General features: G+C 38.1%; 1 protein-coding gene across 1 annotated transcript; it reads left to right on the top strand.

The window, feature by feature from the left end:
• Positions 1-9,226: 9,226 nt before the first annotated feature.
• LOC139712829 (uncharacterized) lies at positions 9,227-17,282 on the top strand. The gene is made up of 2 exons (XM_071624621.1): positions 9,227-9,380; positions 16,816-17,282. Exons 1-2 carry the CDS (start codon positions 9,227-9,229, stop codon positions 17,280-17,282), a joined length of 621 nt encoding a protein of 206 aa, XP_071480722.1.
• The last annotated feature ends 1,240 nt before the right edge of the window (positions 17,283-18,522 follow it).

Below are 18,522 nucleotides of genomic sequence, written 5' to 3'. Positions count from 1 at the left end.
TCGCAACCCTCTTGGCTCTTGGCTGGAGCGATGTGGTCATGAATGTTAGTGGTCAAGGGAGTGGAAGACATGGGTCTCCCCCCCCCCCCTGCTCGCTCCAAGATAAAAGATATCAAAGAATGTTGCAGGGATCGCCTTTAATTTTAGACTTTGTGGACCAGTTTTACGACTGTGGAAGAAACACTTTTGCTTTTACCTGGGCGGGATCCTCTCAACAAACTTTGTGCATCGTGAAGAAAAGTATAGCAATTCTTTACTTGTCTTTAGAAACAACTTAAGACATTGTATCTTCTTCTAATATAGTCAAGTTTTTATTATTTGCCGATGACACAACAATTCTCGTATCCCACAAAAATCTGAATGATCTTATAACAATATTTAATGCAGAACTGGTTAATTTTCCCTGAAAAAAATGAAAACTGCACGAGTCACACCAATACATGAAAAAGAAAAATTAACTGATGTGAATAATTATCGTCCAATATCAGTATTGCCTATATTTTCGAAAATATTAGAAAAATGTATTTATAATAGGTTAATAGAATTTTTGAATAAACATAATATACTCATTAAAAATCAGTATGGTTTTAGGCAGAGATTTTCAACAGAAACGGCAATAAAACAACTGATTAATAAGATTAATCAGGCTATAGATGATTAAGAATATACGTTAACTGTATTTATTGATTTAACGAAAGCATTTGATGTAATAGATCATTTTACTTTGTTACAAAAATTATGTTATAATGGTGTAAGGGGCACTCCATTAAAATTATTTCCAAGTTATCTCTCAAATCGCAACAATTAACAAATATTAATGGTGTCCCATCTAAACTTAAAGAAATAAAATGTGGAGTACCACAAGGGTCTATTCTTGGGCCTCTTCTTTTTTTATTGTATATAAATGATTTGCCGCATTCAACATATGATGTTGATTATATATTATTTGCAGATGACACACGTGTATTTTGTAAAGGCACAGACCCAAAGACATTATTTTATAATATGAATGTTCAATTTGATTGTATAAGTAATTGGTTGTCGGTAAACAAATCGAACTTGAATGTTGATAAGACCAATTATATATTATTTAGAACAAGAACCAAAATTGACAGTAATTTGAAATTGATGTATAGAGATGAGGAAATTAAACGAGTATATGATATAAAATTTTAAGGTGTTTTTATTGATGATAAATTGTCCTGGAATTCTCATGTGAATCATATATGTTCAACAATAGCGAAAAGTATTGGTGTTCTGTACAAATTACAATTTCTTCCACAGAATATTTCAAAGATGTTGTATTATTCGTTTGTTTCAGCTCACATAAAATATTGTAGTATTGTTTGGGGTTTTACTACAAAGAAAAAGATTGATCGTATTCATAAATTACAGAAACGCAGTATTCGTTGATAACCCACTCTTCATATTTAGCTCCCAGTAAGCCATTATTTCTTAAGATGAACATTTTACCTGCTCAAGAATTTATTTCTTTGGAAAATATGATTTTTATGTTTAAAGTCTCCAACAATGTTCTTTCTGAAGTATTTCACAAGCAAATCACTTTAAATTGTTCCATTCACAATTATAATACCAGGAATGCCCAAAATATTAACACACCATTAAACCGGATTTCAAAAACTCAATCCTCCATATTTTACTATGGCCCTATTCTTTGGAATACTCTTCCTCCAACAGTCAAGAGTAGTAAGACTTTACGTCAATTAAAAAGGCTTTTTAAAAAATATATATTTTTGATGAAATGTATCTGAAACTGTACATGTAAGTATAAGTATGCATTGTTTCCACCTTTGCCTCTTTTCTTCTCTTTTCATTGTATCTTCCACCTTTGTTTTATCAATTGAATTTATATGATGATTGTTTAGTTGAAATGTATTAATAATTGTTTGTAGGGGATCATTTCCAACAAGCCTCGTGTGTGTTTTTTATGATCCCTCCATTCAAAATGTATAAATGTACCAAGGCAATTGTGTTTTGATATTTGTAAATGTTATGTTTTAATATGGAAATAAACGAACGAATGAATTAACACGAATGGTGTAATTGCAACAAATTATATTTGAATCTTGATAAGACCAAATATGTTTTGTTTAGAACAAGAAACAGAAAAATACCATGTAACCACCCAAATGTATGTATAGGAGGCCACGCTGTGTCAATGGTGGATGATATGAAATTTCTTGGTGTTGTATTAAACGAATATCTTTCCTGGAGGCCTCACATCAGTGCCATTTCACTCAAGATATCAAAAAGCCTTGGTGTTCTTAGAAGATTAAAGCACATTTTACCCGAAACTGTACTCGAAATATTGTATAATAGTATCATAATGCCACATTTGAATTATTGTAATATTATTTGGAGTCATACATACCAAAGTCAACTTCGAAAGATAGAACTAATTCTTGTATTTATGCCCACACGAGCAACCTGTTTTGTCAGCTTCGTGTATTACCTATTACTGATTCAATATCATTTACTTCTCTAGTTTTTATGTATAAGCTTCACGCTGGATTACTACCAAATGTGTTTAATGATTTATTCGTAATAAATAGCTCTGTTCATTTGTATGATACCCGTCAGAGAAATTCACTGCGACAACCAAAGGTACGCACAACATTATCCCTGAACTCATTCCAAGTAAAATTCCCAAAACTATGGAATGCTCTTCCAGAAGATATAAAGCATAGTTCTACTTTATCACGATTTAAGAGATTGTCCTTTAATTTGCTCCTTCCGAGGGAAAATTGAAAAAAAAACTACTGTCATCCTACTCACACTTTGTACTCACATGAATGAAAATCATTGCTTGCGAGCACTACGTCTATAGTCCATCTATCGCTTATACACTCCCACCTTTCCAATCATGCTCACCTTGTTTTCTACTCTTCTTTCATCTCTCCTGGATTTTTGCTGTTGTTTTCCATGGTATCTATGCATATATATATATATATATATATATATATGCATGCTGTTTTTTCCCTTTCCCATTCCCATCAAACCAACTGTACAAACTTAAAATGTATATTGATTCTTTTGCTTGTTTGTTTTACATGTATATTAGTATTTAAGCATTACTGAGGCCCCTATCTATAAGCACTACTTCTCCTGGGGTTCCCACCATCAAGTTTAATTGTTTTCTGTTTTGTTTATGTTTACTTTGTATATAGTTATGTATCTATGTGTATCTTTTTATTGTATACTCTTAAATTGATGGTGAATAAAAACTGAACTGAACTGAACTGTCGAAGTGAAGTAAAGACAAATTAGGCTGGATTTTGGGATGGATAGCGACGATATAACATTATTTAGTGAGAGATGCGTCTAATGTGTGGAGGATTTGGTAATAACTGGGTTAATTGAGTAGGGCTATATACAGACATAAAACGACTAACCAAAACAGTAAGAATGACAGGAAGAAAGTATAAACTGGAAGGAATTTGAATGAACTGGAATAATGAATAATGTAAGATCATATGTATACATACATACATTAATGTAGGAATATTTGGAGAGCAAATTCAAGTTTAATCAGTAATCATTTTCATATTAATGTATGAGTTGATGTAAGGTAAATTGCAGTTGATTATCATAACTGACTGAATATAGAATTCATTAAGATATCTTTAAATAGTTAATTGTTTAGCAGTAAAAAAAAAAACCGAGTGTGATTATTAATTTAATTATGAAAATTGGAGAAGAAAAAGAGATAAATATTTTGGTAAAATGAAATGTGAGAATTACGTTGAGTTGCAACCTAAGCAGATGTACCCACACATTTTAGGATATTGAAATCATTCATGTGGAAAGAGTAAGTCAGTCATTGAAACAGTAACAAAGGAATGAAGATAACGCGTATTCGACATAACAATGCTAATTATTGCATAAAAATAATTATTGAAACTATGTATTCCCACGATAGCTGTAATCAGAAGTGATTGTTGTAAATAAAGAAGACTTTACCTTGCGATGTCCAAGAAGCTAACACTGCCTTTGCCGTTTCTCCTCCATTCTCTAGACTCCAGTAGCTCTAGCTTTAATTCTCCTGTAACATTTACACTAAACGGATTAAAGGTTATGAAATTAGCTCGCCTAACGTGAGAAGCGTAGTCAGTAAAACTGCAGCTTTGCAAAACTAGCTCAGTATTATAACCCTTGTGACGTGCTAGGCCTGCCAGAAGCTTGGTTGGAGAAGGACATCCTGACAGTTTGTTTTCCGTGAAAGGATATAAGTTTGAGAGGAGAGATAGACGCACCAATGTGGAGGAGGAGTGAGATGCTCCATATCAGAAAATTCTTCCTATGTGAGAAGGTTGAATCTCGAATCTGACGAATTCGAAATGATGTGGGAGGAATTTCAACGCCTAAATAGTTGTTCATTATTCATTGGAACATGTACATTGTATACGGAACCACATAATCATTCTGGTTTTTTTTTTAAATAATCTAGAACATAATCTTGAGAAGTTATACAGTTTCAAACAATATCATCTTACTCGATGATTTTGATTGCAATATGATGACTGACAATGATCTCTCTAGAAAGCTTCAAGCCCTCTGTACAATAGTGCAAGTGACACAGAATATTATATCTCAACCCACAAGAACTGCACCATATAGTTAGTCTCTAATTGACTAGTATCATGAGTATTATGTATTTCTGATCAACTTATGAGAAAATCATGAAATCAGGCGTCCAAACGGTTGGTTTTTAGCGATCACTCTGTGGTATCCATACAGTAATTAAAGGTAAATGACCATCCCCTTCTTCCAGAAGTAGCAAAATTTCGTTCTTTTAAATACTTTGGCAGTGAACAATTTTAAAGAGGATGTGAGTAAAGTACAGAATGGAGTGAATTTCACTCCTGTGATCTTGATGTCTTGATGTTGAGTATCTGTGGTGTACTACTTTAAAAATACCCTGATGAACATTTATGATAAGCATTCTGTCATGATGATATGTAACTCTATATACGCAGGCCTATACTTATTTACAATTATAAAATGGCCTTTAAAATTTCAGACAATTTCTGCGATCTGATCGGTCAATTGTCATGCATTAAATTGATTTTTACTGATCCACACTGAGCCATGCGTCCGATAAAATCCGAACGCATTGCTCAAGTCTTGTACAGTGTTTTAAGTGTACCGAATGCATGATGTGGAAAATGGTTGTATTTTATAAATTTACGGGCTCATTTTATAACAAATGGTGCACAGGCCTATTTCGTGGATCAGTGAGAATTGGATGCTCTCGTTTAACTTTGGAACAGTCTAAAACCCACTCGCTGCGCTCGTGGGTTTAAACAGTTCCAAAGTATATTCCATTTGTATATCAATCAACTCTCGATGTTTGTTAGTGTACAATGTAACCTATGATTGTATTAGGTATTTTCGTGTAGAATGATGTTTTTTTGTTACTGCAGGGCGCCTTTAGAAAGCAATTGTACAAAACTGAACAGGCATTCATATCCCTTCTCTGTAATAACTGTGCACCACTGAAATTGGGGGCCTACAGTTTACAAGCTTGCTTTTATGTAGGCCCCAATCACATTTCTGTTACTTCTTTGAGACATCTTTATTTCATGATATCACTATTAACATTTAGTGTTCAGTGTGTTCTTTAATTGCTGCAATCAGAAGACATGGTTGTATACATTTTGTATTCTTATTTGTTGTATTAACTTCACTGATTTTTTTTTTATTTCTTTGAGAAAGATAAAATGGAAACAAAAATAAACTGACTTGAACTGAACTGAACTTTATGGGGCGAAGTAACATTAAGACAACATTTGATAATACACACGTGTTTTTATCTTTCATGCACACACACACACAAACATACACACACACACACACACACACACACACACACACACACACACACACTTCATCGGTTCATTCCTAGTCCCGATTCGGGACTCTTTTCTTTTCTTCTTCTTTTTTTCCCATTTCCCCTGATAATCTCTACAGTCGACACATCGCGAGTCGACAAACCACTGCGGTCTTCTAGGCTCCTGGCCATTCCTACAACGCCACCAACGACGAAATATTAGTACTCTCTCTCATTCTGTGTGGAAAAAGTAGGACGAAAACAGTCCAAGCAGTGGACTAGTTCATTCCCGGCGGGGTAAGCCTAGGGATGGCCGACCGATTTCCGACAGCAGGGACTTAGAATGGACGGATTTGTAAAGGCAGTTTTTTTGGCGTGTCGGTGTCGAGACATTTTTCACACGGTATTACGTTTCCCCAGCAAAATCACATTAATGGCATATAGAGGGACAGAGGCGACTTAGAGAGAAAGAGGGAGAGGGATAAAGGGGGTGGGGGTAGGGTAAGAGAGAACACAGGCAAGTTTACGACAGAGACGCACTGCTGGCATCAACTTCTCCATGTGTATTACCTTTCTTACAGCTAGGTAGACAGCTATAGGGCAAGCTCTTTAAATCACTCTGATTCTTTGCACCCCATCTCACAATACTTGCGGGTCTTCGAGGGGACCGTAGATAGAAAAATAGGAAAGACGAGATATACACAAATATCAAGTGATGGGGGAGCCACAGAAGCGACTTCTCTTGTTTTACTGTCCATGAGACTCGCACACCAGGTCTTCTACAAGTAGTTTTTGCTATTGGAAGTCAATAGCTGAGTTTCAGTAGAAATATAGAAACAAATATATATATATATATATAACATACGAATATACATTGTAACTTTGTAAACAGGAACCTGGTCTTTAGAGGTCTTGTTTACCTTTGAAAGCAGTGATTTTAGAAACTTTCAAGATATTACATTTGATGCATATGTGTAGGTCAGTAAAGTATCGCAAAACATCCTATCATATACGATTTTTGCAATAAAGCCTAAAGTGTAAGGAAATATCACTATTTTTCTCAATAAGCCATAACTGTAGACGGTTTAGTTTGGAAACGTTCTTATTATGTTATTGTTCACATTTTGTATACTAGTCAATGTACCCGTGGAGTGCCAGAAATCCTCTATGGGGATTCCCCCAGAAATGGTTAAGGTCACTGGGTCAACGGAGGTCAACTAACTGTTTTGCGCTACTCCTTGGTCCGATCTTGGCCAAACTTGCTGGAAGCATAAGTAGGCCTACACCTGGGAAATCCCCATTGAGGATATTTCTGGGGGGAATCCCAAGGAGTAGCGAAAAACGGTTATTTGACCTTTCACCCCAGTGACCCTTACCTTTCCAAAAATGAACCCCTCAAGGGCAATTTCGCGGTGAACCTGCATCCACCCACTAAGTTTGATGGAGATCGGACCAAGGACCTGGGAGGAGTAGAGTAACAAACAGACAGACAAACGTTGCTCGAATTATAGTATGATTTCCAACATTTAACATCGATTATACTGATTCAAATCCTTTTCACTGGTTGTTTATATCCCTTACTCACATTTTAGAACTATTTTGAAGCATTAATGCTGAGTTTTTTTATTCATCTACAAAATTTTTGTAATGGTAAATTATACCTTTAAATTGCCGAGATTTGAACCTGTATACAACGTGCCCACTAAGGTTGCAGGTCTAGGAGAAAAGAGGAATGCTTTGCACGAAATCCTTGCTTGCCACGCTACCGTGATCGTTTAGTATTCTGCTATTACGTTGGTTATGGAGTGATACTTTCATCATATAGCTATATTGAACAAAATGTCTGATTTACGTTTCCACAATGGCTTCTAATCATTGGACTTTGGTATGGAATGACGATTTCAGATACATGTATTTGGAAATGATAATGATGGTTATAGTAGTGATAGTGATATTAATGGAAACTGTTGATGCGCCGTGTCTGTCACACAGTGAATTTTGAACTTAATTCGAACTTTTCTTTCATTTCTGTGACCCTTTGCGGAGCATGAGAAATATTATAGCAAAGCAAGGATACAATAATACAAAACATGTTCTAGAATGATTAACAGAAAACATTGCAAGGACACATGCATGTATTTATGATAATACTAGCTCTTTGATATTAGCATTTTAGTAGTTATTGGCAGTGGGTGTCATCTGCTTTGGAAGCGTTTTTATTTTTTCCTGGCGTATCCAAGTAATTTAAAGATACATAGTAGAAAAATATAAGACTAATGGGGTACAGAATGTTGAGGTATTCTTTTGGCCACATAGGTAATCAGGAAATTATAAATCCTCACATTACATAGGTTCTTCAAGTTTTGTTCTTTCTGATTTTTTTTTCCCTGGAAGGAAATAAACATTTTTGTATATTTCACCCCTTTGTTGGAATCAATGCATGATGCAATTAACTTGAGGTCATGCTTTACATTTTACACTTTGCATACTGGTCAAATTTGCTGCAACGTAATCTACTACTGACCCCTCGGGTGGTGCGCGGCGTCTTGTACACAGAGTCTTGTAGACAGTGGGGTCATTTTTTAGCCGCGTCTTTCTTTCATGATCCATTATTATGTTCCTCATGTTCCTGGTGTGTTGTTACAGACGGGAAATCCATGAGTAAAACAATATTTTAAAAAAAAATACCCACGTCCTAAACAACAACAACAACAAAATGTGTCGGACGAGGCCGTTCTGGTGCACAAAGGCAGGCATTGAAACTCGAAAGTCGAAATTCCGTCAGAATGTTTTGTCATTTTCGATAACTTCCCCTCACAGTCGTGTTGCCACTGCACGAACACAGGGTTTCCTGTCAGATGGAAATGAAAGAGACATTCTACTGTAACTCCACTTAACTCATGGTACATCTGCGTCTGCGTGAGGTGTCATACACGGGCTCTTGTACCGTTAATTGTGCCAATAATGTAAAAAAGGGAAAGAGATCGATTGTTCGCTCCCAAAACGCACCATGTATCGTGTTGCTGTTGTTCTTTGTATTATCGTTATTTCTTGTTCTTGCTGTAAAGCCGTAAGAGAAAATGGTTCTAAGACATTCGCCGGCCGCGCACGTCTCACCGGCACAACAGCGCAACGCCGACGGAAAAACACAACCACAGCGCTTTAGCAACTCATTCTCTGTGCATATTGTCCGTGCCTGTAGAGAGCAAATGCACCTACACCTACACATGCCTAACAGACACACACAAACACACCATATCTCACACATAATTTCCCCCTTGCTTTTCTCCGCTAAATGATCATCTACCTTGAATTTGGTGCAGTCGGCTTGGGCGCGAAGCTCGCGGAGAACACAACTTGAGTTTCCGCGCCAAAATGAAGTCGGTCGTCTGCACCGCGTTGTTGCTTTCTGCAGCCTCCTTTGCCGCTGGATGCCTCTCTCAGATCTACCACGAGGATGATACTTCTTCGGAGACAGGACATCAAGATGCTCCTGTTTTAAATGACACTGATTCAAACGACATCGAAGGTGAGTTCCCCAATGAATTCATTCCGTCAACGATCATGATAATTACCACAATTACTCTCATCGAGTATGCTGTATTATCTTCTCAGAGTCTTGTAACTCGAGTTAGTTTGGGTAGTCTCATATTGCCACACATCAAAATCCCATTTCTTGGGGTGAAAGTCTTTTTTAAGGTGAAAGTGAAACCACAGACAGGGGCTTTTCAAAAAAAAAATGACGCGGTGTCGAAGCAACACGCTGCAGGGATGCTACTTCTATTAAAATCGAAATCTACCAGTCTACAGTTCTTGAATGAAAAAAACATCACACCAAATTCAGCAAGGGAGGGGGAGGGGCAAGCTATATAAATTTTTCCGCGACATTGTGATCAATTTGTCAAATTTTGCACACAATTATTTTGGGGATGCAGGCCAAGTCATAATTGCTCTATTTGTAATGGCTTTTTCAAAATTTGACGTGTGACAAAAATTGTTTAAAAATGAAGGTCATTTGGTATACTCTTTTTGAAGTATGGAAACAAGGAGATTAGCTACCTCCTGGCACATCTCATATGTAATTGATCTGAATTGCTGCTGATATACAACCGTGGACATAGCGTGTGAATAACGTCGTACTTTTCAAAGTCCGTTCGTTGAAATTTTACTTCCTGTTTTACAGGGCAGAAATACGGATGTTTTTGGCTAAGGCGTTATTCACAAGACGTCTTATATATCACACCGGTAAATGTTTATAGAGACACTAGAAATAAGATTTCGAAAAAAAAAATGCAAACAAGATATAATGTTTCATATCTAGGAAATGAACTCGTTTCGTTTCAGTCCTAAAATTTGCAAGAGTGTGTGTGTGTGGGGGGGGGGGGGTCTTCTGCTCAACCTCTCTCTCAGCGTTGTCACAGAAGAACAATGGTTACATTACCCAAAATTTGCACGCGTTTTGTGTAATCTCTGTAAGCCACAAGTGCACACCGTTGAGACATCATTATATATCTATTAGGAAAACAAATGTCTCTAAAATAAATTAAGTCCATTTCATAGAGCAATGCACCCTCCTCAATAACAACTGAGTTGTTCAGCTGCTCTTAAGCTCATTCTATCATTTTTTTTTTCACACAATCTGTTGGCTTTGTAGATTTTTTTAAAGATAAATGTTTCAACTGCCTGTATTATGGTATTAGATAGAAATTAACCAATAAACGCCCACAGAGAGAACATTGTTTTGACCCTCAAACAACTTCTCAGTCTCAGTGAAACTTATGTCTATGTGAAGAGTTTGCTTGCAGAAACCGATAAGTCCATATTTGCCAAATGGAGATATTTGCGATTAAAGGTCAAGAAAAATACAGAGAATAATAAGAAAATTTTGCTTCTTTTGACCATAACGTCAAAAATGTACCTTTATATTTAGTGACCAATATATCATTTAAAAGGTATTATTTTGTACTTTATGACAGAGACCGTACTTCAAAATCGTCAGAAATGGACTTATCGGTTTTTGCGAACAAACTCTTCATGTGTTGGTGCTGCTGTTGCCATGTTTTGTTTTTCTTGGCTGTCTACAATTGTTAACGCAGAATAATGATTTTGCACACGAAACACGAGTATATAAAGTAGGTTGGGTCATCGTAACTCTCAAGCTGGTGCTTTCTTTAAAAAAAAAAAAGAAGAAAAAAAAAGAAGAAAAAAAAGCAGGTGCTTTCTTTGCAAGGTTGTTTTTCCTCCGGAAAGGTCGGTATGGGTTTCCGTATGTGGAAATGCGCTTAAAAGCATGTCCTTAGTTCACACCTCCATCACTTTTCCGTTAGATGTTCGCATTACTTAAAGGGATATTGGAGAGTAGAATAAAAGCAACTTAGATTTCTTCACCTGTTTTTCCTCCCCCTCTCTCTTCCTTTCAAAACAATTAGACAAGAGAATCGTGTTGAATTGGGTGTTACTGATGAAAAAGAGGAAAACTATAATTATAAAGCAAATAATCTCACTCCTCAAGAATGCGTGTATTGTACCTTTCACCTCACATAGGTTACATGATATTATATACCTTATATTATACATGGATAGTTAGATATTTGTGTGTGTAGGGGTGTGTGTGTGTGTGATTATGAATATAGAATAAAATGATATGAGTATGTTATGTAGTTTATATGATTGACATACTTTATTGAAGTGTAGGATTGGGATGTGAGCGGGGACCCTAGAACTGCTAGGGGGTGGGGGGGGGGGGGGTGGGGGAGTGGGGGGACGGTTAAGAGGGCAGGTATAGGATGGATTTTATTTCCTTTATTTTGGGTAGTTACGTTTTAGTCTGTGTATAAATGTCAGCTGTATTTTATTTCGGGTCACGCACTGATTGTTTCTTTGTTTTCGTTGATCAAACATTGCCGATTGTAAATTGTGTGACTGTATACTATACATTCAAGATGTCAAATGTTTCGTCATGTGGAATTATAGAAATCAAATAAAGATTATTGAAAAAAATAACAACAAAATAGATACGGTAATCAAAGCTACATGCGCATTGTGTATGTATGTATGTGTGTATTTACACATTAAATATCAAAAGAAAGAATCTTGTTGAGCTGTCTAAAAAACAAGGTTACTGCATTGTACACTCAAGATATGACAGGAAACGCTGCCTGACGCTTCCGCTTCGGAAGACATACGTTGCCCTTGATCAGTCCTAGTTCTGCTACCACAACTTATTAATAACATGATATGAATGTATATACTAGTATAGTAAGATGTAAATATGATAATGTAAATGTGATAATATGTAAACACACTATGCAGACCTATAATTCCATTAGTTTGGGCAGTGTGTTTGTAAAGGGGTTTTAGAAACACAGCTCTTCCTTTTCAATCATTATTAGCATTTTTTTCTTTTTTGGGGAGGGGGGTAAAGTAGAATACTATTTTCTATCTGGTATCGAATAATCATCACAAAATAACAAACGTGGTGACAAACAGGTTGACTTCAAGCTTGCATTTAAAACAAGCAAGCAAGCAAACAAACAAACAGAGAATACTGTAAATTCACACAAAATGTATCCCTACTGGAAAGAACACAGTGTCCCACAGTGTGCTCACAGTGTGTTCACATAGTCGACTATGTGAAAACGCTCGAATTTAACAGTGTGGAGATGATTTCACACTGTGGTCTGGTTTTCACAGAGTGTTCTCACATGTTAATATTGTGTGCTACACTGTGAATTGATGATTCACTATGTGTTCACACTGTTGAAATGCTCGAAGTGTGAAGAAATTTCACATTGTGTTCACATTGTGTTCACATTGTGTTTCCCACACTGTGGGACACTGTGTTCTTTCCAGCAGGGATAATAGCATTTATGGATCGAAATCATAACAGAGTTTGCAGAGTGGAGTCAAAGAAAAAAAATGCTCTGAACTTCGTTCTGAAACAACAGACTACTCGCAATTAATCACGATAGGAACCAACGAATAGTCAATTCTTCAAAGAGTACTTGGAAATTCAGTGGAGACTGGGATTATTCACAATGGCATGAGTGAATGTTTCCGCAGATGTGCTATCCTGATTTGCACATCCTCCTAAACGCCCAAGTCCCACAAGCACGTTTTTATGTCAGTCAACAACATTTGCCACGTTTGGACCCCTCTGACGTGGCTCAAGAATTGCCACATTGTATTCTGTCTGTAGTACCTTTAACCCCTGGAAAAACATATTAGACGGAACTTAGACAGCCCTTTGTCCACCTGCATCAGCTTATCCAGACACCAGAAGCACAAAGCACAAGTCACAGTCAACCATTGATAGTCACATGACCACTGAGAGAGAGAGAGAGAGAGAGAGAGAGAGAGAGGGGGGGGGGGGGGAGGTGTGATGTGCCCCCCACTTCTAATACAGCAGACTTTTGTTGGAGCGAGGATCACTGTGTATAAAAGCAGGGAGGTGAGAGGAAACCAGGTCTCACCTCCCTGATAAAAGTGAAGAAACTACTTCAACAGCTGTCAGGGTTTTTTTCGGGGTTTCTTTCAGAAAAAAAAAACGTCTAACAATGCTGCCAGTAATATAAGAAGTCTGCTTGATAGACTGCAAGTAGGAGAAAAAGAATAATAGACTAGGAAACTGAGATTGAAAGAGAGAGAGGCAGAGAGGGAGAGATGGGGGGGGGGGGAGGAAGGGGAGTAACAAACATCACCCTGTTTGATTGATTGACCGAGAGCATAGAACTCTCCTTTATTTCTTTCCACATCTACAATATATACTGTTAAAAAAGACGAAATATAACATAATTCAAACATAATACACAAAGGGATGACATAGGTCATCATATAACAAAGTAGTAACAAGTCAGACTTTTAAAGAAGTCAGACTTTAAAAAAAAAAAGAAGAGGAAGAGAGAAGTGAAGTAAAGTGAAAGAGAAAGGTGTCCCGTAAAAGCCTCAAGGGCTTGCAGTGATGGGATCACCTGACTATAAGGAGTTGGAAAACACGAAAATAAAAGAAAATGCAACGCAGTGTTGGGTAAATTATACAAGTGAGGGATCGAGTGTGAAACAACGTGAAGTAATCTTCCCTCTCTCCACAAAGAGCAAACATGCGGGGTCATCCCACGAGATCGACACCCACGAGTCATACTGTGACAGTCCCGAGTTCGAAGCCCACGAGTTCGAAGCCCACGAGCCATACATTCCACGAGTATGACATTGAAAAAAGGTCCATGAGTTGTACAGCCCACGAGTCATACAGCCCATGAGTTCGACACCATGCAGGCAAATAAGAACCATACACTACCATAAGTTCGACAATATAGGTAAAAACAGCCCACGAGTTCGACATTGCGAGGCTTAATGTGTCTCGTGGGCCTTGTTTGCTTAGTGTCGAACTCATAGGCTGTATGACTCGTGGGCTGTATGACTCGTGGGCTGTATGATTTGTGGTTGTCGAATTCGTGACGTGCACCCACACACGCGACAATGGATATAATGAAGAACCTAAGACAATGTAAGGGTAGATTTGAAGGATGTTTAGCTATTCTGGCGGAGAAAATGTATATGTGTGTGCGCATGTATGTGTGTGTGTGTGTGCGGCTTACATAAAGGACAAATATACGATAAAGGAAGAAAAATATTTTTTTGTGTGTTTTTGGAGATGGTAAGTGGAGTCTTTTTTTTAATACAGGATTTCATTCACGTGTGTTTACTCCCTACTACTGAGCAGTGGCGTATCTAGGGGGGGGGGGGGCAAGGGGGGCACGTGTCCCGGGCGCCACTCCTTGGGGGCGCAAAAAAACGAGAAAAAAAAGCGAAGAAAAGAAAAAAAAAACGAAGAAGAAGAAGAAGAAGAAGAAGAAGAAGAAGAAAAAAAAAAAAACCTCGCCCGGAAAGGGGGGGGGGGGAGGGAGAATGGTGGGGGGGGGGGGCAGAAAACCAAATCAAACAAGATAAAAACAAAACATGATGATGACGCGGACAAAATGACAATGTTTGTTGTGTTCACACAAGAATTCCATGTTCCGTAAGTTGAAATACAAAAATTTTCGGCGCGCTCGCTGCGTTCGCTCGCCAAATATACATAAAAAAGAAGGTAAGAACAAAACTTGATGACGCGGACAAAATGTCAATGTCTATTGTGTTCACACATGTCATTTAATATTTAGCAGGCAAAATGTTTCACTGAGCAGCGGCTGCAATTTCTTTCGTTCTGAAGCGATCGCCAATTGGATCAAAAGGCGCCAACGGTTTCGAACATACGGGGGGGGGGGGCGCAAAAAACCCAAATCAAATAAGATATTACCAAGAACAAAATGCAATGATGACGCGGAAATATACAAATTTCGGCTCACTCGCTCGTACTATTAGAGTATTTTTTCAAGTCCTCAGTTTGGTGGTATAAATCGTTATCTATAAGGCCGTCACTATATCTTGATTAGAATTGTAAGATTTAATGAGCAAAAAATGACAAGAGTTCCATGTTTAGTAAGCTGAAATATAAAAATTTTCGGCTCGCTCGCTGCGCTCACTCGCCAAAATTTATCAAAAAAAGGAAGAAGAAGATAAGAACAAAACGTGACGATGACGCGGACAAAATGACAATGTCTATTGTGTTCACATATGTCATTTGATATTTAGCAGGCCAACGGCCAACGGTTTCGAACATACGAGGGGGGGGGGGCGCAAAAAAATTAAAAAAGATAAGAACAAAGCGTAATGATGACGCGGAAATATACACATTTCGGCTTCAGTTTGTTGGTATAAATCGTTATCTATAAGGTCGTCACTATATCTTGATTAGAATTGTAAGATTTAATAAGCAAGAAATGACAAGAATTCCATGTTTTGTAAACTGAAATACAAAAATTTTCGGCTCGCTCGCTACGCTCGCTCGCCAATATATATATATAAATATAAAGAGAGATAAGAACAAAACGTGATGATGACGCAGAAATATACAAATTTCTGCTCACTCGCGCGCACTAATTTAGAGTATTTTTTTAAAGTCCTCAGTTTGTTGGTATAAATCGTTATCTATAAGGCCGTCACTATATCTTGATTAGAATTGTAAGATTTGATAAGCAAAAAATGGCAAGAATTCCATGTTTTGTAAGCTGAAATACAAAAATGTTCGGCTCGCTCGCTGCGCTCGCTCGCCAAAATGTATCAAAATTCGCTACATTTAAATCACCCTCAAAAGACCCTTTTAAGTGCTTGAAAAAAAGCATATCATGTAGAGTTTGTTTAAAGTCCCTACCGGGATGGGGTTGGGGTTGAACACTTTTTCAGAAATTAGGGACGCAATTTTCGCGCATGCCCCGGGCGCCGTTACCCCTAGATACGCCACTGCTACTGAGCGACAGGAGATCTTATGTTCTGTGTATTTATTCTGCGCAATGTGGTGTTACCGCAGTCATTGAAATCAGTTGCACAATGGCTCCAGTCTACTCCATTCTTTAAGGAGCATTCCAGTCAGACCGTCAGTGTATCGCGCCTGCTTGCTGAATTCAGTCGCTTTTAAAGAGAAATTCCGGACAAGATGAAAAAAAAAAATTTGAGATCCTTCCGAATCCGACATCAATTTTTTTTTTTTTTTTTTTTTTTTTTTTGGTAACGGGCATCACAAACAAGTTCGAGGGAGCATATGGATAAAAAAAATCGGATTGTCTGCCGATGGACAATTCTAGAAGTTCTAATTGGTTCTAATCTTTATATCAATGAAAGAAATGAGGATATTACAAACCAAATCACAATGCTAGCAGCATTGGCAAAAAACAAAAACAAAAACGGTGTCCGTACTCTCCTCTCCCTTTTTAAACTTCTCCTCGGTGTTTTCATACCGATGTTGTCATTAGTATTAACGCTCTCCCGGCGATTAAATCAAATCATACAAAATATTTGAATATCTCTCGTTATTTCTCTCCCTCTCTCTCTCTCTCTCTCTCTCTCTCTCTCTCTCTCTCTCTCAGACACATACGCTGACGTGTGGCTAGGATCGCTGGAATTCTACGACTTTTGGTGCGGCATTCCCCAGTCGTCTTACATCGAGCAGGGTGGATCCAACGTAGCCAGGCGCAAACGCAAAAGGCGGGAGAGCCACGACCCCGTCATAGACATTAACACGTACAAACTCGACCACTCCTTCGTTTACTTCCGGGGCGTGGCCTACGAGTTCGGACCGGGACGACGGCTGACGTACACTCTGGGCGGTCTCCAGAGGAACGTGACGGCGTGCCCGATGACGACGTGGACCGAGAAGGGACGCAGCTCGTGCAGCAGCGAGCAGGTGGAAACCATGGCGAGCGGCTACATCGAGTCGGTCGGCGGCTACAACCTCCTCTTCAACAACTGCCACCACTTTGCAAAGTGGTTGCTGCAGAAACTGGTGTCAAACGAGTGCGAGTCATCCGGGCAAAACGACTCTGACAACTCCTAGGGCGCTTTTGTAGAAAGTTAATCGTATCTGCCGAATAATTCCCCAATTCATGGAGTAAATGTGAACTATATCATAGAGAAAGGAAAAACAAATGTGTTGACTTAAACAGAATCGGAAGTCCACATAGAACATCTACCTGCCACACGCATGAAACCACGCATGCGCAAAAGTCGACGGACATCTATTTGGCAGTATGTTTAATAAGACCGAAGGAAATGTGTTTACACAACAAAAAAAAAAAAAACCAGAAAATATGGTAACCACACCAAAAATGAATACATCATCACCAATCGGCTACTGTAAATACCCATGTCACAGAGGTATCATAATTGAAATGACTGTGTCTATCTGCATTCGTGCAAATTCGGCGTGAGTATAAAAAAAAAATCGACAGAACCATGGTTGCCTCTTTATTGCATCATGCATGACGCTGATCATTCTCAAACACGGCTTTATTAATATCACTGAAAAACGGTGCGACATTGTGAACCAGTCTTCCGAAACCACTGGTAGTCCTCTTCCAGTCCTGGTGACTGGATTCTGAATGCCTCTCACAAAATGGTATTAAACTGCAACATATGAATGGAATCTTAAGATACGTAATAGATTATCTTTACATGAACGAGAGAAGGGGGAAATAAAGGTGAGCGCTCGCTTTGATCGAAGCGCATAGAAATAAAACTACCTTCGTACCTATTTCGCCAACAATGATATGGTGGAAGCTCGTTATAGCAAAGATGTCTGATATAACGAAATGGTTGAATCAACAAACTCAGGCTTTTTTGCTTTCGGTTCCGATGGTGCAAATGTCTTTGTTCGAATAGTTTCAGCTTCTTTTGATCAGGGAGGTCACCTCCCTGTTTTGATTCGTTGAATCATATCAAAATATACCTGGCATACTGTACATATATCTCCGGCCCTATTAGTACCTCGTGATAACGAGTTCACTGTGTACATGAATGCAATGATGTAACGACACGCGTTCGTTTGAGCATGACTCATTCAGGAGAACAGAAGCTTACCTGGTACTAATTTACTGTCAGAGGGGTTCGTAATGTATTCAAATTTATGGATGCTGCATGCTGTCGGGTAGTCTCAGTAATTAATTCCGTGCCTTCGATTATGCATGACGTTTCGCAGCTTTATTGTTTATCAAACAAAGCGTGAGTTTAATCTATAAATGGCACTTTCCTAGTGCTATAGAAAGAACGGGGAGGGATACAGTTTCTTGTTGCCGAGG

The sequence above is a fragment of the Diadema antillarum genome, unplaced genomic scaffold (genome assembly GCF_040938485.1).
Source record: "Diadema antillarum isolate AM-2024a unplaced genomic scaffold, OU_Dant_1.0 seq00001863_RagTag, whole genome shotgun sequence".
NCBI lineage: Eukaryota > Metazoa > Echinodermata > Echinoidea > Diadematoida > Diadematidae > Diadema > Diadema antillarum.
The sequence above is the reverse complement of the archived record's forward strand: the minus strand, read 5'-3'. Positions and strand labels throughout refer to the sequence as shown.

Bases quoted from the DNA above. Each gene is read 5' to 3' on its own strand.
- LOC139712829 (XM_071624621.1), top strand. From the start codon at position 9,227: ATGAAGTCGGTCGTCTGCACCGCGTTGTTGCTTTCTGCAGCCTCCTTT. The intron at 9,381-16,815 runs GTGAGTTCCCCA...TCTCTCTCTCAG, and splicing joins TGATTCAAACGACATCGAAG to ACACATACGCTGACGTGTGG.